Genomic DNA, 27,268 nt, shown 5'->3' with positions numbered 1-27,268 from the left:
GAGCTGGTCCGCCATGCTCTGCTCAAGCTCTCGTCCCTGGGAGTGATCTTCTGTGGCCAGGACGTGACGGATATCCTCACCCCTGGCACCTTCCTCACCAGCTATGTGTCCGACATCGAACGGTGAGCCACGCTCACCCCCCACACGCTCACCCACTCGCGCTCACCCCCACGCGCTCACCCACTCGCGCTCACCCCCACACGCTCACCCCCACACGCGCTCACCCACTCGCGCTCACCCCCACACGCTCACCCCCACACGCTCACACGCTCACTCTCACCCCCACGCGCTCACCCCCACACGCTCACACGCTCACTCTCACCCCCACGCGCTCACCCCCACACGGTCACTCCCCACACGCTCGCCATCACACGCTCACCCCCCACACGCTCACCCCCACACGCTCACCCCCACACGCTCACCCCCACACGCTCACCCCCACGCGCTCTCACCCCCACACGCTCACCCACTCGCGCTCACCCCCACACGCTCACCCCCACACGCTCACCCCCACACGCTCACCCCCACACGCTCACCCCCCACACGCTCACCCCCACACGCTCACCCCCACACGCTCACCCCCACGCGCTCTCACCCCCACACGCTCACCCCCACACGCTCACCCCCACGCGCTCTCACCCCCACACGCTCACCCCCACACGCTCACCCCCACGCGCTCTCACCCCCACACGCTCACCCACCTCGCGCTCACCCCCACACGCTCACCCCCACGCGCTCACCCCCACACGCTCACCCACTCGCGCTCACCCACTCGCGCTCACCCCCACACGCTCACCCCCACACGCTCACCCCCACACGCTCACCCCCCCACACGCTCACCCCCACACGCTCACCCCCACACGCTCACCCCCACACGCTCACCCCCACGCGCTCTCACCCCCACACGCTCACCCCCACGCGCTCACCCCCACGCGCTCACCCCACACGCTCACCCACTCGCGCTCACCCCCACACGCTCACCCCCACGCGCTCACCCCCACACGCTCACCCACTCGCGCTCACCCACTCGCGCTCACCCCCACACGCTCACCCACTCGCTCTCACCCCACACGCTCACCCCCACACGCTCACCCACTCGCTCTCACCCCCACACGCTCACCCTCACACGCTCACCCCCACGCGCTCACCCCCACACGCTCACACGCTCACCCCCACACGCTCGCCCCCACACGCTCACACGCTCACCCCCACACGCTCTCACCCCCACGCGCTCACCCCCACACGCTCACCCCCACACGCTCTCACCATCACACGCTCACCCCCCACACGCTCACCCCCACGCGCTCACCCCCCACACGCTCACCCCCACACGCTCACCCCCACACGCTCACCCCCCACACGCTCACCCCCCACACGCTCACCCCCACACGCTCACCCCCACACGCTCACCCCCACACGCTCACCCCCACACGCTCACCCCCACACGCTCACCCCCACACGCTCACCCCCACACACTCACCCCCACACGCTCAACCCCCACACGCTCACCATCACACGCTCACCCCCCACACGCTCACCCCCACGCGCTCACCCCCCACACGCTCACCCCCACACGCTCACCCCCCACACGCTCACCATCACACGCTCACCCCCACACGCTCACCCCCACACGCTCACCCTCACACGCTCTCACCATCACACGCTCACCCCCACACGCTCACCCCCACACGCTCACCCCCACACGCTCACCCCCACACGCTCTCACCCCCACACGCTCACCCCCACACGCTCACCCCCACACGCTCACCCCCACACGCTCACCCCCACACGCTCACCCCCACACGCTCACCCCCCACACGCTCACCCCCACACGCTCACCCCCACACGCTCACCCCCACACGCTCACCATCACACGCTCACCCCCACACGCTCACCCCCACACGCTCACCCCCACACGCTCACCCCCACACACTCACCCCCACACGCTCACCCCCACACGCTCACCATCACACGCTCACCCCCACACGCTCACCCCCACACGCTCACCCCCACACGCTCACCCCCACACGCTCACCATCACACGCTCACCATCACACGCTCACCATCACACGCTCACCATCACACGCTCACCCCCACACGCTCACCCCCACACGCTCACCCCCACACGCTCACACCCCACACGCTCACCCCCACACGCTCACCCCCACACGCTCACCATCACACGCTCACCATCACACGCTCACCATCACACGCTCACCCCCACACGCTCACCATCACACGCTCACCATCACACGCTCACACGCTCACCATCACCACCCAGCGCGTCACACAGAGACCCGCTAGAGACTCAGGCCCATGACCCATAGACCCCCCTCCCCTCCCCCCCCCCCCTCCCCCCTCCCCTCCCCCCCCCCCCCCCTCCCTCCCTCCCCCCTCCCCCCCTCCCCCCTCCCCCCCCCTCCCCCTCCCTCCCCTCCCCCCCCCTCTCTCCCCTCCCCCCTCCCTCCCTCCCCCCCCCCTCTCCTCCCCTCCCCCCTCCCTCCCCCTCCCCCCCCCTCCTCCCTCCCCCCTCCCTCCCCTCCCCTCCCCCCTCCCTCCCTCCCCCCTCCCTCCCTCCCCCCCCTCCCTCCCTCCCCCCTCCCTCCCTCCCCCCCCTCCTCCCTCCCCCCTCCCTCCCTCCCCCCCCCTCCCTCCTCCCTCCCCCCTCCCTCCCTCCCCCCCCCTCCCCCCCCCCCCTCTCCCTCCCCCCTCCCTCCCTCCCCCCCCCTCTCTCCCTCCCTCCCTCCCCCCTCCCTCCCCCCTCCTCCCTCCCCCCCTCTCACCCTCCCCCCCCTCCCTCCCCCCCTCCCTCCCCCCTCCCTCCCCCCTCCCTCCCCCCCTCTCCTCCCTCCCCCCCTCCCCCTCCTCCCTCCCTCCCCCCCCCTCCCTCCCCCCTCCCTCCCTCCCCCCTCCCCTCCCCCCCCCTCCCTCCCTCCCCCCTCCCTCCCCTCCCCCCCCCTCTCCCTCCCCCCTCCCTCCCTCCCCCCCCCTCCCTCCCTCCCCCCTCCCCCCCCCTCCCCCTCCTCCCTCCCCTCCCTCCCTCCCTCCCCCTCCCCTCCCCCCCCCTCCCTCCCCCCCCTCCCTCCCCCCTCCCTCCCCCCTCCCTCCCCCATCTCCTCTCTCCCCTCCCTCCCCTCTCCTCCCTCTCCTCCCCCCCCCTCCTCCCCTCCCTCCCTCCCCCCTCCCTCCCTCCCCCCTCCCCCCCCCTCCCCCCTCCCTCCCTCCCCCCCCCTCTCTCCCTCCCCCCTCCCTCCCTCCCCCCCCCTCTCTCCCTCCCCCCTCCCCCCCCCTCCCCCCTCCCTCCCTCCCCCCTCCCTCCCTCCCTCCCCCCTCCCCTCCCCCCCCCTCCCTCCCTCCCCCCTCCCCCCCCCTCCCCCCTCCCTCCCTCCCCCCCCCTCTCTCCCTCCCCCCTCCCTCTTCCCCTCCCTCCCTGCCCCTCCCTCCCTCTCCATCATCCCCCTCCCTCACCACCATCTCCCCCACCCCCCCCTCTCCTCCCCCCCTCCCTCCCCCTCCTCCTCCACCTCCCCCCTCTCCCCCTCCCTCTCCCCCCTCCTCCACCTCCCTCACCACCATCTCCCCCACCCCCCCCTCTCCTCCCCCCCTCTCCTCCCCCCCTCTCCTCCCCCCTCTCCTCCCCCCCTCCCCCCCTCTCCTCCTCCTCCCTCCCCCTCCTCCTCCACCTCCCTCACCACCATCTCCCCCACCCCCCCCTCTCCTCCCCCCCTCTCCTCCCCCCCTCTCCTCCCCCCCTCTCCTCCCCCCTCTCCTCCCCCCCTCCCCCCCTCTCCTCCTCCTCCCTCCCCCTCCTCCTCCACCTCCCTCACCACCATCTCCCCCACCCCGCCACCCACCCCCCCCTCTCCTCCCCCCCTCTCCTCCCCCCCTCTCCTCCCCCCCTCTCCTCCCCCCCTCTCCCCCTCTCCCCCCCCTCCCCCCCTCTCCTCCCCCCCTCCCCCCTCTCCCCCTCCTCCCTCCCCCCCCTCCTCCACCTCCCTCACCACCATCTCTCCCACCCCCCCCCCACCCCCCCCTCTCCTCCCCTCCTCTCCTCCTCCCCCTCCCCCCTCTCCTCCTCCTCCCTCCCCCTCCTCCTCCACCTCCCTCACCACCATCTCCCCCTCCCCCCCTCTCCTCCCCCCTCTCCTCCCCCCCTCCCCCCTCTCCCCCCTCCTCCCCCCCCTCCTCCACCTCCCTCACCACCATCTCCCCCACCCCCTCCCTCTCCTCCCCCCCTCTCCTCCTCCACCCCCCCACCCCCCTCCACCCACCCCCACCCCCCCCCACCCCCCCCCCGCCACCCCCCCACAGTGAGGAGGACCCCTCCCACCCGCGCTGCGTCTCCATCCTGCGCTCGCTCGGCGTGCGAGCGGCGACTGCGAGCGACGCTGGCCGCGTCCGCCACGCCTGCCGCCTCGTCTCGACGCGGGCCGCGGGCCTCTGCGCCGCGGGCCTCTGCGCCATCGTGGGCCGCATCAGACGCGGCGGCCGTCCCCACCGTGGTGGCCACGGGGGTGGGGGGGGTGGTGGCCACGGCGGGGCGGGAGGGGCGCGGCGACTGGTGACTACCGTGGGGGTTGACGGGAGCGTCTACAGGCACCACCCAACGTGAGGGGCCGGGGGCCACGGGGATACGCGCGGAGAGACGCGCGGAGAGACGCGGAGAGAGAGACACGCGCGGAGAGACGCGCGGAGAGACGCGCGGAGAGACGCGCGGAGAGACGCACAGAGAGACGCACAAAGAGACGCACAGAGAGACGCACAGAGAGACGCACAGAGAGACGCGCGGAGAGACGCACAGAGACACGCACGGAGAGACGCGCGGAGAGACACAGAGAGAGAGACACGCGCGGAGAGACGCACGGAGAGACGCACAGAGACACGCACGGAGAGACACACAGAGAGACGCACAGAGACACGCACGGAGAGACGCGCGGAGAGACACAGAGAGAGAGACACGCGCGGAGAGACGCACGGAGAGACGCACAGAGACACACAGAGAGACGCACAGAGAGACGCACAGAGAGACGCACAGAGAGACGCACAGAGAGACGCACAGAGAGACACACACAGAGACACACAGAGAGACGCACAGAGAGACGCACAGAGAGACGCGCACAGAGAGACACGCACAGAGACACAGAGAGAGACACACAGAGACACACATACAGACACACACACACACACACAGAGACACACACAGAGACACACACAGAGACACACAGAGAGACACGCACAGAGAGACACGCACAGAGAGACACGCACAGAGACACACAGAGAGACGCACAGAGACACACATACAGACACACACACACACACAGAGACATACAGAGACACACACAGAGACACACAGAGAGACACACAGAGAGACACGCACAGAGACACGCACAGAGACACACAGAGAGACACACAGAGAGACACACAGAGAGACACACACACAGAGACACACAGAGAGACACACACACAGAGACACACAGAGAGACACACAGAGAGACACGCACAGAGACACGCACAGAGACACGCACAGAGACACGCACAGAGACACGCACAGAGACACACAGACAGAGACACACACAGAGACCCACACACACAGAGAGACTCACAGAGACACACAGAGAGACACACAGAGAGACGCACAGAGAGACACACACACAGAGACACACAGAGACACACAGAGACACACAGAGAGACACAGAGAGACACACACACACAGAGACACACACACACAGAGACATACAGAGACACACACAGAGACACACACAGAGACACACAGAGACACACACACACAGAGACACACACAGAGAGACACACACACACAGAGAGACGCACAGAGACACACAGAGAGACACACAGAGAGACACACAGAGACACACACACACAGAGAGACACACACACAGAGAGACTCACAGAGACACACAGAGAGACACACAGAGAGACGCACAGAGAGACACACACACAGAGACACACAGAGACACACATACAGACACACACAGAGACACACAGAGACACACACACACAGAGACACACACACACAGAGACATACAGAGACACACACAGAGACACACACAGAGACACACAGAGACACACACACACAGAGACACACACACACAGAGACACACACACAGAGACACACAGAGAGACACACACACAGAGACACACAGAGACACACACACACAGAGACACACACACAGAGACACACACACAGAGACACACACACAGAGAGACACACACACAGAGAGACACACACACACAGAGAGACACACACACACAGAGAGACACACAGAGACACACACAGAGACACACACACACACAGAGACACACACAGAGACACACAGAGACACACACAGAGACACACAGAGACACACACAGAGACACACAGAGACACACATACAGACACACACACACACACAGAGACACACAGAGACACACAGAGACACACACAGAGACACACACACACACACAGAGACACACAGAGACACACAGAGACACACACAGAGACACACACACACACACAGAGACACACATACAGACACACACACACACAGACACACAGAGACACACACACAGAGACACACACACAGAGAGACACACACACAGAGAGACATACACAGAGACACACACAGAGACACACACACACAGAGACACACACACACAGAGACACACACACAGAGAGACACACACACAGAGAGACGCACAGAGACACACATACAGACACACACACACACACAGAGACACTCAGAGACACACAGAGAGACACACAGAGAGACGCACAGACAGAGACACACAGAGACACACACACACAGACACACACACAGAGAGACACACACACACAGAGAGACGCACAGAGACACACAGAGAGACACACAGAGAGACACACAGAGACACACACACACAGAGAGACACACACACAGAGACACACAGAGACACACACACAGAGAGACACACAGAGACACACACAGAGACACACACACACACACAGAGAGACACACAGAGACACACAGACACACACAGAGAGACACACAGAGACACACAGAGAGAGACACACATACAGACACACACACACAGAGACACACATACAGACACACACACACACACAGACACACACAGAGAGACACACAGAGAGACACACAGAGACACACACACACAGAGACACACACAGAGACACACACACAGAGACACACATACAGACACACACACACACACAGACACACACAGAGAGACACACAGAGACACACAGAGACACACATACACAGAGACACACACACACAGAGACACACATACACAGAGACACACACACAGAGAGACACACACACACAGAGAGACACACAGAGACACACAGAGACACACACACACACACAGAGACACACATACAGACACACACACACAGAGAGACACACAGAGAGACACACAGAGACACACACACAGAGACACACATACAGACACACACACAGAGAGACACACACACACAGAGAGACACACAGAGACACACACACAGAGAGACACACACACAGAGAGACACACAGAGAGACACACAGAGACACGCACAGAGACACACATACAGACACACACACAGAGAGACACACACACACAGAGAGACACACAGAGACACACACACACAGAGACACACACACACAGAGACACACACACACACAGAGACACACACAGAGACACACACAGAGACACACACAGAGACACACAGAGACACACATACAGACACACACACACACACAGAGACACACACAGAGACACACACAGAGACACACACAGAGACACACAGAGACACACATACAGACACACACACACACAGAGAGACACACACAGAGACACACACAGAGACACACAGAGACACACATACAGACACACACACACACAGAGAGACACACATACAGACACACACACACACACAGAGACACACATACAGACACACACACACAGAGACACACATACAGACACACACACACACACAGAGACACACATACAGACACACACACACAGAGACACACATACAGACACACACACACACACAGAGACACACACAGAGACACACAGAGAGACACACAGAGACACACATACAGACACACACACACAGAGACACACATACAGACACACACACACACACAGAGACACACACAGAGACACACACAGAGACACACACAGAGACACACAGAGAGACACACAGAGACACACATACAGACACACACACAGACACACATAGAGACCCACACACACAGACCCACAGACTCAATCCTCTCACCTCCCCACCCCACCCCCCCCCACCCACCCCACCCCCCCCCACCCACCCCACCCCACCCCCCCCACCACCCCCCCCAACTCACCTCACCCCTCCCCACCCCTACCCCACCACCCCTCCACCCACTACACCCCCCCCCCCCCACCCACAACCACCCCACCCCCCCCCACCCCCCCCCCCCACCACCACCACCCCACCCCACCCACCCCACCCACAACCACCCCACCACCCCCCCCAACTCACCTCACCCCTCCCCACCCCTACCCCACCACCCCTCCACCCACTACACCCTACCCCCCCCACCCACCCCACCCACAACCACCCCACCACCTCCACCCACTACACCCCACCCCCCCCCCACCCCCCCCCCACCACCACCACCCCACCCCACCCACCCCACCCACAACCACCCCACCACCCCCCCCAACTCACCTCACCCCTCCCCACCCCTACCCCACCACCCCTCCACCCACTACACCCTACCCCCCCCACCCACCCCACCCACAACCACCCCACCACCTCCACCCACTACACCCCACCCCCCCCCACCCCCCCCCCCACCACCACCACCCCACCCATCCCATCCCACCCCACCCACAACCACCCCACCACCCCCCCCAACTCACCTCACCCCTCCCCACCCCTACCCCACCACCTCCACCCACTACACCCCACCCCCCCCCCACCCCCCCCCCACCACCACCACCCCACCCCACCCACCCCACCCACAACCACCCCACCACCCCCCCCAACTCACCTCACCCCTCCCCACCCCTACCCCACCACCCCTCCACCCACTACACCCTACCCCCCCCCACCCACCCCACCCACAACCACCCCACCACCTCCACCCACTACACCCCACCCCCCCCCACCCCCCCCCCACCACCACCACCCCACCCCACCCACCCCACCCACAACCACCCCACCACCCCCCCCAACTCACCTCACCCCTCCCCACCCCTACCCCACCACCCCTCCACTCACTACACCCTACCCCCCCCACCCACCCCACCCACAACCACCCCACCACCTCCACCCACTACACCCCACCCCCCCCCACCCCCCCCCCCACCACCACCACCCCACCCATCCCATCCCACCCCACCCACAACCACCCCACCACCCCCCCCAACTCACCTCACCCCTCCCCACCCCTACCCCACCACCCCTCCACCCACTACACCCCACCCCCCCCACCCCCCCACCCCCCCCACCCCACCCCCCCCACCCACCACCCCCCCACCCTCCCCCACCCACCCCCCCCTCCCCCCCACCACACAGCTTCAGCACGTTGCTCCGGTCGACGTTGCTGCGCCTGGCCCCGGACTGCGTCGCCACGTTCGCTCGCTCCGAGGACGGGAGCGGCAAGGGCGCGGCCATGGTCACGGCGGTGGCGGCCAGGCTGGCCGAGCGGAGACGCCGTCTGGACGCGGCGCTGGCGCCCTTTGCCACGGGAGCAGAGCGGCTGGTGGCGGTCAAGGGGCTGGTGGGCGAAGCGATGAGCCGCGGCCTGTCGAGGGCGACGCACGAGGGGGCGGCCGTCGCCATGCTGCCCACGTTCGTGCGGGGCACGCCAAACGGGAGGGGTGAGGGACGCGCGCACGGACGCGCAGACGCGCGCGCGCGCGTACACGCGTACACGCGTACGCGCGCACACGCTCATACGCACACGCGCAGACGCACAGGCACACACACAGACGCACGCACAGACGCACACACAGACACACGCACAGACACAGACACATACACGCACACACACACACGCACAGACACATACACACATACACACACACGCACAGACACACACACACGCACAGACACATACACACACACGCACAGACACATACACACACACGCACAGACACATACACGCACAGACACACACGCACAGACACACGAATATAAACGCACAGACACGCACACACAGACACACAGACAGACACGCACAGACACGCACACACGCACAGACACCGTGACCCCCATCTCTAGCACCGTGACCCCCATCTCTAGCGCTGTGACCCCCCCATCTCTAGCGCTGTGACTCCATCTCTAGCACCGTGACCCCCATCTCTAGCGCTGTGACCCCCATCTCTAGCGCCGTGACCCCCATCTCTAGCGCCGTGACCCCCATCTCTAGCGCTGTGACCCCCATCTCTAGCGCCGTGACCCCCATCTCTAGCGCTGTGACCCCCATCTCTAGCGCCGTGACCCCCCATCTCTAGCACCGTGACCCCCATCTCTAGCAACGTGACCCCCATCTCTAGCGCCGTGACCCCCATCTCTAGCGCTGTGACCCCCATCTCTAGCGCTGTGACCCCCATCTCTAGCGCCGTGACCCCCATCTCTAGCGCTGTGACCCCCATCTCTAGCGCTGTGACCCCCATCTCTAGCAACGTGACCCCCATCTCTAGCGCCGTGACCCCCATCTCTAGCGCTGTGACCCCCATCTCTAGCGCCGTGACCCCCCATCTCTAGCACCGTGACCCCCATCTCTAGCGCTGTGACCCCCATCTCTAGCGCCGTGACCCCCCATCTCTAGCACCGTGACCCCCATCTCTAGCACCGTGACCCCCATCTCTAGCGCTGTGACCCCCATCTCTAGCACCGTGACCCCCATCTCTAGCACCGTGACCCCCATCTCTAGCGCTGTGACCCCCATCTCTAGCGCCGTGACCCCCCATCTCTAGCACCGTGACCCCCATCTCTAGCACCGTGACCCCCATCTCTAGCGCTGTGACCCCCATCTCTAGTGCCGTGACCCCCCATCTCTAGCACCGTGACCCCATCTCTAAAACCGTGACCCCCATCTCTAGCACCGTGACCCACATCTCTACCACTGTGACCTCCATCTCTAAAACCGTGACCCCCATCTCTAGCACCGTGACCCCCATCTCTACCACTGTGACCTCCATCTCTAAAACCGTGACCCCCATCTCTAGCACCGTGACCCCCATCTTTAGCACTGTGACCCCCATCTCTAGCGCTGTGACCCCCATCTCTAGCGCTGTGACCCCCATCTCTAGCGCCGTGACTCCCCCATCTCTAGCGCCGTGACCCCTACCTCTAGCGCTGTGACCCCCATCTCTAGCACCGTGACCCCCATCTCTAGCACCGTGACCCCCATCTTTACCACCGTGACCCACATCTCTATCGCCGTGACCCCCATCTCTACCACCGTGACCCCCATCTCTAGCACCGTGACCTCCATCTCTAATACTGTGACCCTCATCTCTAGCACCGTGACCCCCATCTCTAGCACTGTGACTCCCATCTCTAACACCGTGACCCCCATCTCTAGCACCGTGACCCCCATCTCTAGCACCGTGACCCCCATCTCTAGCGCTGTGAACCCCATCTCTAGCACTGTGACCCCCATCTCTAGCGCCGTGACCCCATCTCTAGCGCCGTGACCCCCATCTCTATCGCCGTGACCCCCATCTCTAATACCGTGACCCCCATCTCTAGCACCGTGACCCCCATCTCTAGCACCGTGACCTCCATCTCTAGCACTGTGACCCCCATCTCTAGCATTGTAACCCCCATCACTAACACCGTGACCCCCATCTCTAACACCGTGACCCCCATCTCTAGCACCGTGACCCCCATCTCTAACGCCGTGACCCCCATCTCTAGCGCCGTGACCCCCATCTCTAACACCCCTCCCCCCCACCCCATCTCTAGCGCCGTGACCCCCATCTTTAGCGCCGTGACCCCCATCTCTAGCGCTGTGACCCCCATCTCTTGCACTGTGACCCCCATCACTAACACCGTGACCCCATCTCTAACACCGTTACCCCCATCTCTAGCGCCGTGACCCCCATCTCTAGCGCCGTGACCCCCATCTCTTGCACTGTGACCCCCATCTCTAGCACTGTGACCCCCATCACTAACACCGTGACCCCCATCTCTAGCACCGTGACCCCCATTTCTAGCGCCGTGACCCCCATCTCTACCGCCGTGACCCCCCCATCTCTACCGCCGTGACCCCCATCTCTAACACGCCCCCCCCCCCCCCCCCCACACAGAGAACGGAGATTTCCTCGCCCTGGATCTGGGCGGCACCAACTTCCGTGTGCTTCTGGTCAGGATCCGCAGTGGTCAGCGCTGCGGCATCGACATGGACAACCGCATCTTCTCCATCCCGCCCGACATCATGCACGCCACGGGAGAGCAGGTACCGTCCCCCGTGGTGACCCGGTGACCTTGTGACCTGGTGACCTTCGGCCTGGTGGCGTGGTGACCTTGTGACCTGGTGACCTTTGGCCTGGTGGCGTGGTGACCTTTGCCCCGGTAGGGTGGTTTCCTTTGACCTGGTAGGATGGTGAGCTTTGACCTGGCAGCGTGGCGACCTTTGACCTGGTAGCGTGGTGACCTTGTGACCTGGTAGGATGGTGACCGTTGACCTGGTGGTGTGGTGACCTTTGACCTGGTAGGATGGTGACCGTTCACATGGTGGTGTGGTGACCTTTGACCTGGTAGGATGGTGAGCTTTGACCTGGTGGCGTGGTCACCTTTGACCTGGTGGCGTGGTGACCTTTGACCTGGTGGCGTGGTGACCTTGTGGCCTGGTAGGATGGTGACCTTTGACATGGTGCCGTGGTGACCTTTGACCTGCTAGGATGGTGAGCATTGACCTGGTGGCATGGCGACCTTTGACCTGGTACGATGGTGACCTTTGACCTGGTGGCCTTGTGACCTGCAACCCCAGTGACCTGACGACCCGATGCGCATGTGACCATATGTCCTGCGGTGACCCGGTGACCTCGTGACCCCGGTGACCTCGTGACCCCGGTGTGCCCCCCCCCCCCTCCCCCCCCAGCTGTTTGACCACATCGTGGGCTGCGTGGCTGAGTTCCTGCACGCCAAGGGGATCGCCGCACAGAGGCTCCCGCTGGGGTTCACCTTTTCATTCCCCTGCAAGCAGGGCAGGCTGGACCAGGTGGGTGGGGGGTGGGTGGGGTGGGGTGGGGTGGGGTGGGTGGGGTGGGTGGGTGTGGTGGGTGTGGTGGGTGGGGTGGGTGGTGAAGAGTGGGGTCGGTGATGGGTAGGTGGTGGGTGGGGGGGGGTGGGGTGGTGGGTGGTGGGTGGGTGGGGGGGGGGGTGGGGTGGTGGGTGGTGGGTGGGGGTGGGTGGTGGGTGGGGTGGGTGGGGGTGGGGTGGGGGGTGGGGTGGGTGGGGTGGGGGGGTGGTGGTGGGGGGTGGGGGGGTGGGGTGGGTGGGTGGGGTGGTGGGTGGGTGTGGTGGGTGGGGGGTGGTGTGGTGGGGTGGGTGGGTGGGTGGGGTGGGTGGGTGGTGTGGTGGGGTGAGGGGTGGGGGGTGGTGGGTGGGGTGGGTGGGTGGTGGGTGGGTGGGGTTCACCTTCTCATTGCCCTGCAGGCAGGGCAGGCTGGATCAGGTGGGTGGGTGGGGGGTGGGGTGGTGGGTGGTAGGGTGGTAGGGTGGGTGGTGGGGGGTGGGTGAGGTGGTGGGTGGGTGGTGGGTGGGGTGTGTAGTGGGGGAGTGGGTGTGTGGGGTGGTTGGGGTGGGTGGTGGGTGGTAGGGTGGTAGGGTGGGTGGTGGGTGGGGTGGTGAGTGGGGTGGTGGGTGGTAGGGTGGTAGGGTGGGTTGTGGGGTGGGTTGTGGGGGTGGGGTGTGGGGTGGGGTGGTGGGTGGGTGGTGGGTGGGGTGGGTGGTGGGGGAGTGGGTGTGTGGGGTGGTTGGGGTGGGTGGTGGGTGGTAGGGTGGTAGGGTGGGTTGTGGGGTGGGTGGTGGGTGGGGTGGTGAGTGGGGTGGTGGGTGGGTAGGGTGGTAGGGTGGGTTGTGAGCTGGGTGGTGAGTGGGGTGGTGGGTGGGTGGGGTGGGTGGATGGGGTGGGGTGGGTGGTAGGGTGGTAGGGTGGGTGGTGGGTGGTGGGGGGTGGGTGAGGTGGGTGGGGTGGGGTGGTGGGTGGGTGGTGGGTGGTGGGTGGGGTGTGTGGTGGGGGAGGTGGGTGGGGTGGGGTGGGTGGTGGGTGGTGGGTGGGGTGGGTGGGGTTCACATTCTCATTCCCCTGCAAGCAGGGCAGGTTGGACCAGGTGGGTGGGTGGTGGGTGGGGGGGTGGGGTTGGTGGGTGGTGGGTGGGGGGTGGGGTGGTGGGGTGGGTGGTGGGTGGGTGGTGGGGTGGGGTGGTGGGGTGGGGTGGTGGGTGGGGTGGGGTGGTGGGTGGGGTGGGTGGTGGGGTGGGTGGGGTGGTTGGGGTGGGTGGGGTGGGTGGGGTGGTGGGGGTGGGGTGGGTGGTGGGTGGTGGAGGGTGGGTGGGGTGTGTGGTGGGGTGGGTGGTGGGTGGTGTGGTGGGGTGGGGTGGGGTGAGGGGGAGTGGGGTGGGTGGTGGTTGGTGGGGTGGTGGTGGGTGGGGTGGGTGGGGTGGGGTTGGTGGGGTTGGTGGGTGGGTGGGGTGGGTGGGGTGGGGTGGGTGGGGTGGGTGGTGGGTGGGTGGGTGTTTGGATTAGGGGGGTGGAGTGGGTGGGTGGAGTGGGTGGGTGGAGTAGGGGGGTGGAGTGGGGGGAGTGTGGGAAGACAAAGACGGCCGGGCGGGCGTGGTCCTGGCCACTGTGGCGTTCTTCTGCCTGACAGCCCCAACAGTCTGTTAACATGTATACAGGAGAACCTTTATCTGTGTGTGTGTATAACTCTGTGTGTGTCTGTGTGTGTCTCTGTGTGTGTGTGTGTCTGTGTGTCTGTGTGTGTGTGTCTGTGTGTGTCTGTGTGTCTGTGTGCGTGTGTCTCTGTCTGTGTGTGTCTATGTGTCTGTGTGTGTGTGTGTGTGTCTGTGTGTGTGTGTGTGTGTCTGTGTGTGTGTGTGTGTCTGTGTGTGTGTGTGTCTGTCTGTGTGTGTCTGTGTGTGTGTGTGTGTGTGTCTGTGTGTGTGTGTCTGTCTGTGTGTGTCTGTGTGTGTGTGTGTGTCTGTGTGTGTGTGTGTGTCTGTGTGTGTGTGTGTCTGTCTGTCTGCGTGTGTCTGTGTGTGTGTGTGTGTCTGTGTGTGTGTGTGTGTCTGTCTGTGTGTCTGTGTGTGTGTGTGTGTGTCTGTCTGTGTGTGTGTGTGTCCGTGCAGGGTATTCTCCTGAAGTGGACTAAAGGCTTCAAGGCGTCTGGCTGCGAGGGCAAGGACGTGGTCACCCTCCTGCGAGAGGCCATCAAACGACGCAACGTACGTACAGACAAAGCTCCCCCAGGTAGCCGTCGGTGACCCCGTGAGTGACCCCGTGAGTGACCCCGTGAGTGACCCCGTGAGTGACCCCGTAAGTGACCCCGTGAGTGACCCCGTGAGTGATCCTGTGAGTGACCCCGTGTCCCCCCTAACCTCCCCCCCCCCAAGGAGTTTGACCTGGACGTGGTGGCTGTGGTGAACGACACGGTGGGCACCATGATGACGTGCGGCTACGAAGACCCCAACTGCGAGATCGGACTCATCGTGGGTGAGTACTCGCACTCGTCCCTGGGTGACTACTCACAGGGTGAGTACTCGGCCTACACCAGGCCCCGTACCAGGCCTGGGACTAGGCCTCTCACCAGGCCTCTCACCAGGCCTGGGACTAGGCCTCACTCCAGGCCTGGAACTAGGCCTGACACCAGGCCTGGAACTAGGCCCCACACCAGGCCTGGAACTAGGCCTGACACCAGGCCTGGAACTAGGCCCCACACCAGGCCTCACTCCAGGCCTCTCACCAGGCCTCACACCAGGCCTGGAACTAGGCCCCACACCAGGCCTCGTACCAGGCCTCACACCAGGCCCCGTACCAGGCCTCACACCAGGCCTCACTCCAGGCCTGGGACTAGGCCTCACACCAGGCCTCACTCCAGGCCTCTCACCAGGCCTCACACCAGGCCTGGAACTAGGCCCCACACCAGGCCTCGTACCAGGCCTCACACCAGGCCCCGTACCAGGCCTCACACCAGGCCTCACTCCAGGCCTGGGACTAGGCCTCACACCAGGCCTCACTCCAGGCCTCTCACCAGGCCTCACACCAGGCCTGGAACTAGGCCCCACACCAGGCCTCGTACCAGGCCTCACACCAGGCCCCGTACCAGGCCTGGGACTAGGCCCCGTACCAGGCCTGGGACTAGGCCTCACTCCAGGCCTCACACAAGGCCTGGGACTAGGCCCAATGTTGACTCAGACCCCGAGTCCCGATGTTGTGTCTCCGTGTCCACGATGTTGATGGTGGTGGTGATGTTGATAATGTTGATGATGATGATGTTGATGGTGGCGGTGTTGATGTTGATGATGATGGTGGTGGTGGTGATGATGTTGATGGTGGTGGTGGTGGTGTTGATGATGTTGATGTTGATAATGTTAATGATGATGTTGATGGTGGCAGTGGTGGTGATGATGGTGGTGATGTTGTTGATGATAATCGTGATGTTGTGTCTCCGTGTCTACGATGTTGTTGATGGCGGTGGTGGTGTTGATGTTGATGATGATGTTGATGGTGGTGGTGTTGATGTTGATGATGATGTTGATGGTGGCCATGGTGGTGATGTTGTTGATAACGATGATGATGTTGATGATAATGGTGGTGGTGGCGATGTTGATTATAATGTTGATGATGATGGTGGTGGTGACGATGTTGATGATGGTGATGATGGTGGTGGTGGTGGTGGTGATGATGATGATGATGGCGATGTTGATGACAGTGGTGGCGATGTTGATTATAATGTTGATGATGATGGTGGTGGTGGTGACGATGTTGATGATGGTGATGTTGATGATGGCGATCTTGTCGATGATGACGGTGGTGATGTTGATGTTGATGACGTTGGCGGTGCCAGGCACGGGCAGCAATGCGTGCTACATGGAGGAGATGAGCAACGTGGAGCTAGTGGAGGGAGATGAGGGCCGCATGTGCATCAACACGGAGTGGGGCGGGTTCGGGGACGATGGAGCTCTGGACAACATCCGCACGGAGTTCGACCGCGCCGTAGACGCCGGCTCGCTCAACCCGGGAAAGCAAACGTACGGCTCCCGGCCCCGGCACTGTGGAGTGGACCCACTCCCATCTCTAGCGCTGTGACCCCCATCTCTAGCGCCGTGACCCCCCCATCTCTAGCACTGTGACCCCCATCTCTAGCACTGTGACCCCCCCATCTCTAGCGCCGTGACCCCCCCATCTCTAGCGCTGTGACTCCCCCATCTCTAGCACTGTGACCCCCCCATCTCTAGCGCCGTGACCCCCATCTCTAGCACTCTGACTCCCCCATCTCTAGCGCTGTGACTCCCCCATCTCTAGCGCTGTGACCCCCCCATCTCTAGCGCCGTGACCCCCATCTCTAGCGCTGTGACTCCCCCATCTCTAGCGCTGTGACCCCCCCATCTCTAGTGCCGTGACCCCCGTCTCTAGCGCCGTGACTCCCCCATCTCTAGCGCTGTGACCCCCCCATCTCTAGCGCCGTGACCCCCCCATCTCTAGCGCCGTGACCCCCATCTCTAGCGCCGTGACCCCCATCTCTAGCGCCGTGACCCCCCCATCTCTAGCACTGTGACCCCCATCTCTAACACCGTGACCCCCGTCTCTAACACCGTGACCCCCATCTCTAGCGCTGTGACCCCCATCTCTAGCGCTGTGACCCCCATCTCTAGCGCTGTGACCCCCCCATCTCTAGCGCTGTGACCCCCATCTCTAGCGCTGTGACCCCCATCTCTAGCACTGTGACCCCCATCTCTAGCGCCGTGACCCCCATCTCTAGCGCTGTGACCCCCCCATCTCTAGCGCTGTGACCTCCATCTCTAGCACTGTGACCCCCATATCTAGCGCTGTGACTCCCATCTCTAGCGCCGTGACCCCCCCATCTCTAGCACTGTGACCCCCATCTCTAGCGCCGTGACCCCCATCTCTAGCGCCGTGACCCCCCCATCTCTAGCACTGTGACCCCCATCTCTAGCACTGTGACTCCTCCATCTCTAGCACCGTGACCCCCGTCTCTAGCGCTGTGACCCCCATCTCTAGCACTGTGACTCCCCCATCTCTAGCACCGTGACCCCCGTCTCTAACACCGTGACCCCCATCTCTAGCGCTGTGACCCCCATCTCTAGCGCTGTGACCCCCATCTCTAGCGCTGTGACTCCCCCATCTCTAGCGCTGTGACCCCCCCATCTCTAGCACCGTGACCCCCGTCTCTAACACTGTGACCCCCATCTCTAGCGCTGTGACCCCCATCTCTAGCGCCGTGACCCCCATCTCTAGCGCTGTGACCCCCATCTCTAGCGCCGTGACCCCCATCTCTAGCGCTGTGACCCCCCCATCTCTAGCGCTGTGACCCCCCCATCTCTAGCACTGTGACCCCCATCTCTAACACCGTGACCCCCGTCTCTAACACCGTGACCCCCATCTCTAGCGCCGTGACCCCCATCTCTAGCGCCGTGACCCCCATCTCTAGCGCTGTGACCCCCCCATCTCTAGCACTGTGACCCCCATCTCTAACACCGTGACCCCCATCTCTAGCACTGTGACCCCCATCTCTAGCGCCGTGACCCCCATCTCTAGCGCCGTGACCCCCATCTCTAGCGCTGTGACCCCCCCATCTCTAGCACTGTGACCCCCATCTCTAACACCGTGACCCCCGTCTCTAACACCGTGACCCCCATCTCTAGCACTGTGACCCCCATCTCTAACACCGTGACCCCCGTCTCTAACACCGTGACCCCCATCTCTAGCACTGTGACCCCCATCTCTAGCACTGTGACCCCCATCTCTAGCGCCGTGACCCCCATCTCTAACACCGTGACCCCCGTCTCTAACACCGTGACCCCCATCTCTAGCACTGTGACCCCCATCTCTAGCACTGTGACCCCCCCATCTCTAGCACCGTGACCCCCATCTCTAGCGCTGTGACCCCCAACTCTAACGCTGTGACCCCCCCATCTCTAGCACCGTGACCCCCATCTCTAGCGCTGTGACCCCTGTCTCTAGCACTGTGACCCCCCCATCTCTAGCACCGTGACCCCCATCTCTAGCACCGTGACCCCCATCTCTAGCACCGTGACCCCCATCTCTAGCACTGTGACTCCCATCTCTAGCGCTGTGACCCCCATCTCTAGCGCTGTGACCCCCAACTCTAGCGCCGTGACTCCCATCTCTAGCGCCGTGACCCCCAACTCTAGCGCTGTGACCTCCATCTCTAGCGCTGTGACCCCCATCTCTAGCACTGTGACTCCCCCATCTCTAGCGCCGTGACCCCCAACTCTAGCGCCGTGACTCCCATCTCTAGCGCCGTGACCCCCAACTCTAGCGCTGTGACCCCCATCTCTAGCGCTGTGACCCCCATCTCTAGCACTGTGACTCCCCCATCTCTAGCGCCGTGACCCCCAACTCTAACACCGTGACCCCCATCTCTAGCACTGTGACCCCCATCTCTAGCGCCGTGACCCCCATCTCTAGCGCCGTGACCCCCCCATCTCTAGCGCTGTGACCCCCATCTCTAGCGCTGTGACCCCCATCTCTAGCACTGTGACCCCCCCATCTCTAGCACCGTGACCCCCATCTCTAACGCTGTGCCCCCCGTCTCTACTGCCGCAGCTACGAGAAGATGATGAGTGGGATGTATCTGGGCGAGATCGTTCGCCATGTGCTGCTGGATCTGACCCGGCAGGGACTCCTCTTCCGGGGGCGAGTCTCCCCCCGTCTGATGCTGCCCGGCATCTTCGAGACCAAGTTCCTCTCCCACATCGAGAGGTGAGAGGCTCGCCCAGCAGCTCACTCACTCACCGACTCACTCACTCACTCAACCACTCAGTTACACACCCACTCTCCCAACAACTCACTCACTCACGCACTCAACCACCCGCTCACTCACACACTCAACCAATCACTCACTCACCGACTCACTCACTCACTTACAAACTCACTCACCTCTCACTCACTCACTCAACCACTCATTTACACACCCACTCTCCCAACAACTCACTCACTCACTCACGCACTCAACCACCCACTCACTCACACACTCAACCAATCACTCACTCAACGACTCACTCACTCACTTACACACTCACTCACTCAACCACGCAACCACTCACTCACTCACTTACACACTCACTCACTCACCCACCCACCCACTCACCCACCCACCCTCCCACCCACTCACCCACCCTCCCACCCACCCACCCACTCACTCACTCACTCACCCACCCACCCACCCACTCACCCACCCACCCTCCCACCCACTCACCCACCCTCCCACCCACCCACCCACCCACTCACCCCCCCCCCACCCACCCACCCACCCACCCACCCCCACCCACCCACCCACCCACCCACCCCCACCCACCCACCCCCCCCCACTCACCCCCCCCCCCACCCACCCACCCACCCACTCACCCCCCCCCCACCCACCCACCCACTCACCCCCCCCCCACCCACCCACCCACCCACCCCCACTCACCCCCCCCCCCCACCCACCCACCCACTCACCCACCCACCCTCCCACTCACTCACCCACCCACCCACCCACTCACCCACCCACCCACTCACTCACTCTCCCTCTCTCCCCGTATTCCACTCACCCACTTACTCACTCACCCACCCACTCACCCACCCACTCACTCACCCACCCACCCACTCACTCTCCCTCTCTCCCCGTATTCCACTCACCCACTTACTCACTCACCCACCCACTCACTCACCCACCCACCCACCCACTCACCCCCCCACCCACTCAATCACCCACACACCCCCCCCCACTCACCCACCCCCCCCGCCACCCACCCACCCACTCACTCACCCACCCACCCACCCACCCCCCCACCCACCCACCCCCCCCACCCACCCACTCACCCCTCACCCACCCACCCACCTTCCCACCCACTCACCCACCCACCCACTCACCCACCCAACCACCCACTCACTCTCCCTCTCTCCCCGTATTCCACTCACCCACTTACTCACTCACCCACCCACTCACCCACCCACTCACTCACCCACCCACCCACTCCCTCTCCCTCTCTCCCCGTATTCCACTCACCCACTTACTCACTCACCCACCCACTCACCCACCCACTCACTCACCCACCCACCCACTCCCTCTCCCTCTCTCCCCGTATTCCACTCACCCACTTACTCACTCACCCACCCACTCACCCCCCCACCCACTCAATCACCCACCCTCTCACCCACCTCACCCACCCACCCCCCCACCCCCCCCCACCCACCCCCCCCCCCCACCCACCCCCCCACCACCCCCCCACCCCCACAGCGACCGCCTAGCCCTTCTCCAGGTGCGCTCCATCCTGCACCAGCTGGGCCTGGAGTCTTCGTGCGACGACGCGCTGGTGGTGCAAGAGGTGTGCCGGGTCGTGTCCCGTCGCGCCGCTCAGCTGTGCGGGGCGGGTGTTGCCGCCATCGCCAGCCGCATGGCGAGGGCGCGGGGGCTGGCGCGCATGCGCGTCACCGCTGGGGTGGATGGGACGCTGTACAAACTACACCCACAGTGAGTGTGTGTGTAGTGTGTAGTGTGTGTAGGTGTGTGTGTGTGTCTGTGTGTAGTGTGTGTGTGTCTGTGTGTAGTGTGTGTGTAGTGTGTGTGTGTAGTGTGTAGTGTGTGTGTGTGTCTGTGTGTGTGTAGTGTGTGTGTAGTGTGTATGTAGTGTGTGTGTGTAGTGTGTGTGTAGTGTGTAGTGTGTGGTGTGTGTGTGTGTAGTGTGTGTGTGTGTCTGTGTGTAGTGTGTGTGTGTGTCTGTGTGTAGTGTGTGTGTAGTGTGTGTGTGTGTCTGTGTGTAGTGTGTGTGTGTGTAGTGTGTGTGTAGTGTGTGTAGGTGTGTGTGTGTGTAGTGTGTGTGTAGTGTGTGTGTGTGTCTGTGTGTAGTGTGTGTGTAGTGTGTGTGTGTGTCTGTGTGTAGTGTGTGTGTAGTGTGTGTGTGTGTCTGTGTGTGTGTAGTGTGTGTGTAGTGTGTATGTAGTGTGTGTGTGTGTAGTGTGTGTAGGTGTGTGTAGTGTGTGTGTGTGTCTGTGTGTAGTGTGTGTGTAGTGTGTGTGTGTGTCTGTGTGTGTGTAGTGTGTGTGTAGTGTGTATGTAGTGTGTGTGTGTGTAGGTGTGTGTAGGTGTGTGTGTGTGTCTGTGTGTAGTGTGTTTGTAGTGTGTGTGTAGTGTGTGTGTGTGTAGTGTGTGTGTAGTGTGTGTGTGTGTCTGTGTGCATGTATGTACCTGTGTGTGTGTCTGTGTGTGTGTCTGTGTGTGTGTATATATCTGTGTGTGTGTCTGTGTGTGTGTGTCTGTGTGTGTATATATGTGTGTGCGTGTATATACCTGTGTGTGCGTGTATGTACCTGTGTGTGTGTACCTGTGTGTGTGTGTACCTGTGTGTGTCTGTGTGTGTATACCTGTGTGTGTGTGTACCTGTGTGTGTGTATATCTGTGTGTATGTACCTGTGTGTGTGTATGTACCTGTGTGTGTGTGTCTCTGTGTGTATGTACCTGTGTGTGTGTGTCTCTGTGTGTGTGTACCTGTGTGTGTGTGTACCTGTGTGTGTGTGTACCTGTGTGTGTGTGTACCTGTGTGTGTGTGTACCTGTGTGTGTGTGTACCTGTGTGTGTGTGTACCTGTGTGTGTGTGTACCTGTGTGTGTGTATCTGTGTGTGTGTGTACCTGTGTGTGTGTGTACCTGTGTGTGTGTGTACCTGTGTGTGTGTGTACCTGTGTGTGTGTGTGTACCTGTGTGTGTGTGTACCTGTGTGTGTGTGTACCTGTGTGTGTGTGTCTCTGTGTGTATGTACCTGTGTGTGTGTGTCTCTGTGTGTGTGTACCTGTGTGTGTGTGTCTCTGTGTGTGTGTACCTGTGTGTGTGTGTACCTGTGTGTGTGTGTACCTGTGTGTGTGTGTGACTGTGTGTGTACCTGTGTGTGTGTGTACCTGTGTGTGTGTGTACCTGTGTGTGTGTGTGTACCTGTGTGTGTGTGTCTCTGTGTGTGTGTGTATGTACCTGTGTGTGTGTACCTGTGTGTGTGTATCTGTGTGTGTGTGTACCTGTGTGTGTGTGTGTACCTGTGTGTGTGTGTCTCTGTGTGTGTGTACCTGTGTGTGTGTGTCTCTGTGTGTGTGTACCTGTGTGTGTGTGTCTCTGTGTGTGTGTACCTGTGTGTGTGTGTCTCTGTGTGTGTGTACCTGTGTGTGTGTGTCTCTGTGTGTGTGTACCTGTGTGTGTGTGTACCTGTGTGTGTGTGTGACTGTGTGTGTACCTGTGTGTGTGTGTACCTGTGTGTGTGTGTACCTGTGTGTGTGTGTGTACCTGTGTGTGTGTGTCTCTGTGTGTGTGTGTATGTACCTGTGTGTGTGTGTACCTGTGTGTGTGTGTATCTGTGTGTGTGTGTACCTGTGTGTGTGTGTACCTGTGTGTGTGTTTACCTGTGTGTGTGTACCTGTGTGTGTGTGTACCTGTGTGTGTGTGTATCTGTGTGTGTCTGTGTGTATGTACCTGTGTATGTATATCTGTGTGTGTGTACCTGTGTGTGTGTATGTACCTGTGTGTGTGTGTGTATGTACCTGTGTATGTACCTGTGTGTGTGTGTATCTGTGTGTGTGTGTACCTGTGTGTGTATGTACCTATGTGTGTGTGTGTCTGTGTGTGCGTAGCTTTGCCCAGGTGATGCACCAGACGGTGGAGCTGCTGGCGCCAGAGTGCGACGTCCGCTTCGTCAGCTCGGAGGACGGCAGCGGCAAGGGGGCCGCCCTCATCACCGCCGTAGCGTGCCGGGCACGCGACATGGGCACACACTGATCCCTCGCTCGCTCGCTCACTCGCCCGCTCGCTCGCCCACTCGCTCACTCGCCCACTCGCCCACTTCGCTCACTCGCCCACCTCGCTCACTTACCCACTCGCTCGCTCACTCATCGCTCGCTCGCTCGCTCACTTCGCTCACCCGCTCGCTCACTCACCTACCCACTCGCCCAACCACTCACTCACCCACCCACTTACCCACTCGCTCACTCACCTAGCCACTCACCCACTCACTCACTCACCCACGCACTCACTCACTCACCCACCCACTCACTCACCCACGCACTCACTCACTCACCCACCCACTCACTCACTCACTCACTCACCCACCCACTCACCCACTCGCTCACTCACCTAGCCACTCACTCACTCGCTCACTCGCTCACCCCACTCGCTCACTCACCTAGCCACTCACTCACTCACCCACTTACTCACTCGCTCACTCACTCACTCGCTCACTCACTCACTCACCCACTCACTCACTCGCTCACTCACCCACTCATTCATTCACCCACTTACTCGCTCGCTCACTCACTCACTCACCCACTCGCTCACTCACTCACCCACTCGCTCACCCATCCACTCGCTTACTCACCCACTTACCCACTCGCTCACTCAATCACCCACTCGTTCACTCACTTACCCACCCACCCACTCGCTCACTCACTCACTCGCTCACTCACCTACCCACTCATCCACCCACCCACCCACTCACCCACCCACTCGCTCACTCACCTACCCACCCACCCACTCGCCCACCCACTCACTCACCCACCCACTCGCTCACTCACTCACCCACTCACTCACCCACTCACCCACCCACTCACCCACCCACCCACTCACTCACCCACCCACCCACTCACCCACCACTCACCCACCCACCCACTCGCTCACTCACTCACTCGCTCACTCACCTACCCACTCATCCACCCACCCACCCACTCACCCACCCACTCACTCACTCACTCACCTAACCACTCATCCACCCACCCACCCACTCGCTCACTCACCCACCCACTCGCTCACCCACCTACCCACCACTCGCTTACCCACCTACCCACTCACCCACCCACCCACTCACCCACTCACTCACTCAACCACCACTCACCCACCCACCCACTCACCCACCCACCCACTCACCCACCCACCCACCCACTCACCCACTCACCCACCCACCCACCCACTCACCGACCACTCGTTGTGTACAGATGTCCCCAACGTGACCTGCACCGCCACTCCTTCGGTTTTGTAGAAATGAAAAGAGTAAAAGTTTTTTTATGAAATAAAATAAAAACTTTTGGGAACAAAAACAACCAAAAACGCGTTGCGCAAGCTCCTTCATACGCGTCACGGATTGTGGTGGGGGGGTGGTGAGGGGTGTGGGTGGGGGGGTGAGGGGTGGAGGGGTGTGGGTGGGTGGGGGGTGTGGGTGGGTGGGGGTGTGGGTGGGGGGGATGTGGGTGGGGGCGTGTGGGTAGGGGGTGTGGGTGGGGGATGTGGGGGTGTGGGTGGGGAGTGGGTAGGGGGTGTGGGTGGATGTGGGTGGGGGGTGTGGGTGGGGGGTGTGGGTGGGGGTTGTGGGTGGGGAGTGGGGGTGTGGGTGGGGAGTGGGTAGGGGGTGTGGGTGGATGTGGGTGGGGGGTGTGGGTGGGGGGTGTGGGTGGGGGTTGTGGGTGGGGAGTGTCGATGGGGGGTGGGGGGATGTAGGTGGGGGGTGTGGGTGGGGAGTGGGGGGTGTGGGTGGGGGGTGTGGGTGGGAGCGTGTGGGTGGGGGGTGTGGGTGGGGGTGTGGGTGGGGAGTGGGGGGTGTGGGTGGGGGGTGTGAGTGAGAGCGTGTGGGTGGGGGGTGTGGGTAGGGGTGTGGGTGGGGAGTGGGGGGTGTGGGTGGGGGGTGTGGGTGGGAGCGTGTGGGTGGGGGGTGTGGGTGGGGGTGTGGGTGGGGAGTGGGGGGTGTGGGTGGGGGGTGTGAGTGAGAGCGTGTGGGTGGGGGGTGTGGGTGGGGGTGTGGGTGGGGGTGTGGGTGGGGAGTGGGGGGTGTGGGTGGGGGGTGTGAGTGAGAGCGTGTGGGTGGGGGGTGTGGGTGGGGGTGTGGGTGGGGAGTGGGGGGTGTGGGTGGGGGGGATGTGGGTGGGGGATGTGGGTGGGGGGGATGGGGGTATGGGTGGGGGTAGTGTAGTGTAGTAGTGTATAGTGTAGTGTATAGTGTAGTAGCGTATAGTGCAGTAGTGTATAGTGTAGTGTATAGTGTAGTGGTGTATAGTATAGTGTAGTAGTGTATAGTGTAGTAGTGTATAGTGTAGTAGTGTATAGTGTAGTAGTGTATAGTGTAGTAGTGTATAGTGTAGTGTATAGTGTAGTAGTGTATAGTATAGTGTAGTAGTGTATAGTGTAGTAGTGTATAGTGTAGTGTATAGTGTAGTGTATAGTGTAGTGTGTAGTGTAGTGTATAGTGTAGTGTGTAGTGTAGTGTATAGTGTAGTGTGTAGTGTAGTGTATAGTGTAGTGTGTAGTGTAGTGTATAGTGTAGTGTGTAGTGTAGTGTGTAGTGTATAGTGTAGTGTATAGTGTAGTAGTGTATAGTGTAGTAGTGTATAGTGTAGTGTATAGTGTAGTGTATAGTGTAGTGTATAGTGTAGTGTGTAGTGTAGTGTATAGTGTAGTGTGTAGTGTAGTGTATAGTGTAGTGTGTAGTGTAGTGTATAGTGTAGTGTGTAGTGTAGTGTATAGTGTAGTGTGTAGTGTAGTGTATAGTGTAGTGTATAGTGTAGTGTATAGTGTAGTAGTGTATAGTGTAGTAGTGTATAGTGTAGTAGTGTATAGTGTAGTGTATAGTGTAGTGTAGTGTATAGTGTAGTGTATAGTGTAGTGTGTAGTGTAGTGTATAGTGTAGTGTGTAGTGTAGTAGTGTATAGTGTAGTGTATAGTGTAGTGTATAGTGTATAGTGTAGTGTATAGTGTAGTGTATAGTGTAGTGTGTAGTGTAGTGTATAGTAATACTGGTAGGATCGAAGTGGACCAGACCACCAATAGCTTAATGTGTCCGTCCGTCCGTCCGTCCGTGTATCAACATCGCCCCCTACTGCAAACACTTGGCATGACCCTGTCCGACAAGATGGCCGCCCGCTCCCCCTGCGATCTGTGAATTGAACAAGATGGCCGTCGCTTCCGGCGCCTCACGGCGAAACTTTAAACTTCGCTTCAAATTTACTTTACTGAAACGCAGCACGTTTTTTTAACACAGAGACAAGAAACATTTATTAACACAGAGACGAGATACATTTAATCGCC

At 61.6% G+C, this 27,268-nt stretch overlaps 2 protein-coding genes across 2 annotated transcripts; both read left to right on the top strand.

The window, feature by feature from the left end:
* Window positions 1-6: 6 nt before the first annotated feature.
* On the top strand, window positions 7-4,612 carry LOC144954261 (hexokinase-4-like; the record flags this gene model as incomplete). The annotated part of the gene is made up of 2 exons (XM_078884796.1): window positions 7-122; window positions 4,312-4,612. Coding segments are annotated over 2 exons (417 nt in total), but the record flags the coding sequence as incomplete, so codon positions are not given.
* LOC144954259 (hexokinase-2-like) lies at window positions 4,549-24,054 on the top strand. The gene is made up of 10 exons (XM_078884795.1): window positions 4,549-4,608; window positions 9,536-9,840; window positions 12,280-12,428; window positions 13,074-13,193; window positions 15,325-15,420; window positions 15,589-15,688; window positions 17,043-17,226; window positions 19,787-19,942; window positions 21,462-21,695; window positions 23,836-24,054. Exons 2-10 carry the CDS (start codon window positions 9,633-9,635, stop codon window positions 23,978-23,980), a joined length of 1,392 nt encoding a protein of 463 aa, XP_078740921.1. The 5' UTR covers window positions 4,549-4,608; window positions 9,536-9,632; the 3' UTR covers window positions 23,981-24,054.
* Window positions 24,055-27,268: the final 3,214 nt, after the last annotated feature.

This window comes from Lampetra fluviatilis, unplaced genomic scaffold (genome assembly GCF_964198595.1).
Source record: "Lampetra fluviatilis unplaced genomic scaffold, kcLamFluv1.1 SCAFFOLD_259, whole genome shotgun sequence".
NCBI lineage: Eukaryota > Metazoa > Chordata > Hyperoartia > Petromyzontiformes > Petromyzontidae > Lampetra > Lampetra fluviatilis.
This window is presented reverse-complemented; position numbering and strand designations above follow the sequence as displayed.

Coding starts and splice junctions, on each gene's coding strand:
- LOC144954259 (XM_078884795.1), top strand. CDS start 9,633: ATGGTCACGGCGGTGGCGGCCAGGCTGGCCGAGCGGAGACGCCGTCTG. Junction 9,841..12,279: donor GGGCACGCCAAACGGGAGGG/GTGAGGGACGCG, acceptor CCCCCCACACAG/AGAACGGAGATTTCCTCGCC. Junction 19,943..21,461: donor TTCCTCTCCCACATCGAGAG/GTGAGAGGCTCG, acceptor CCACCCCCACAG/CGACCGCCTAGCCCTTCTCC.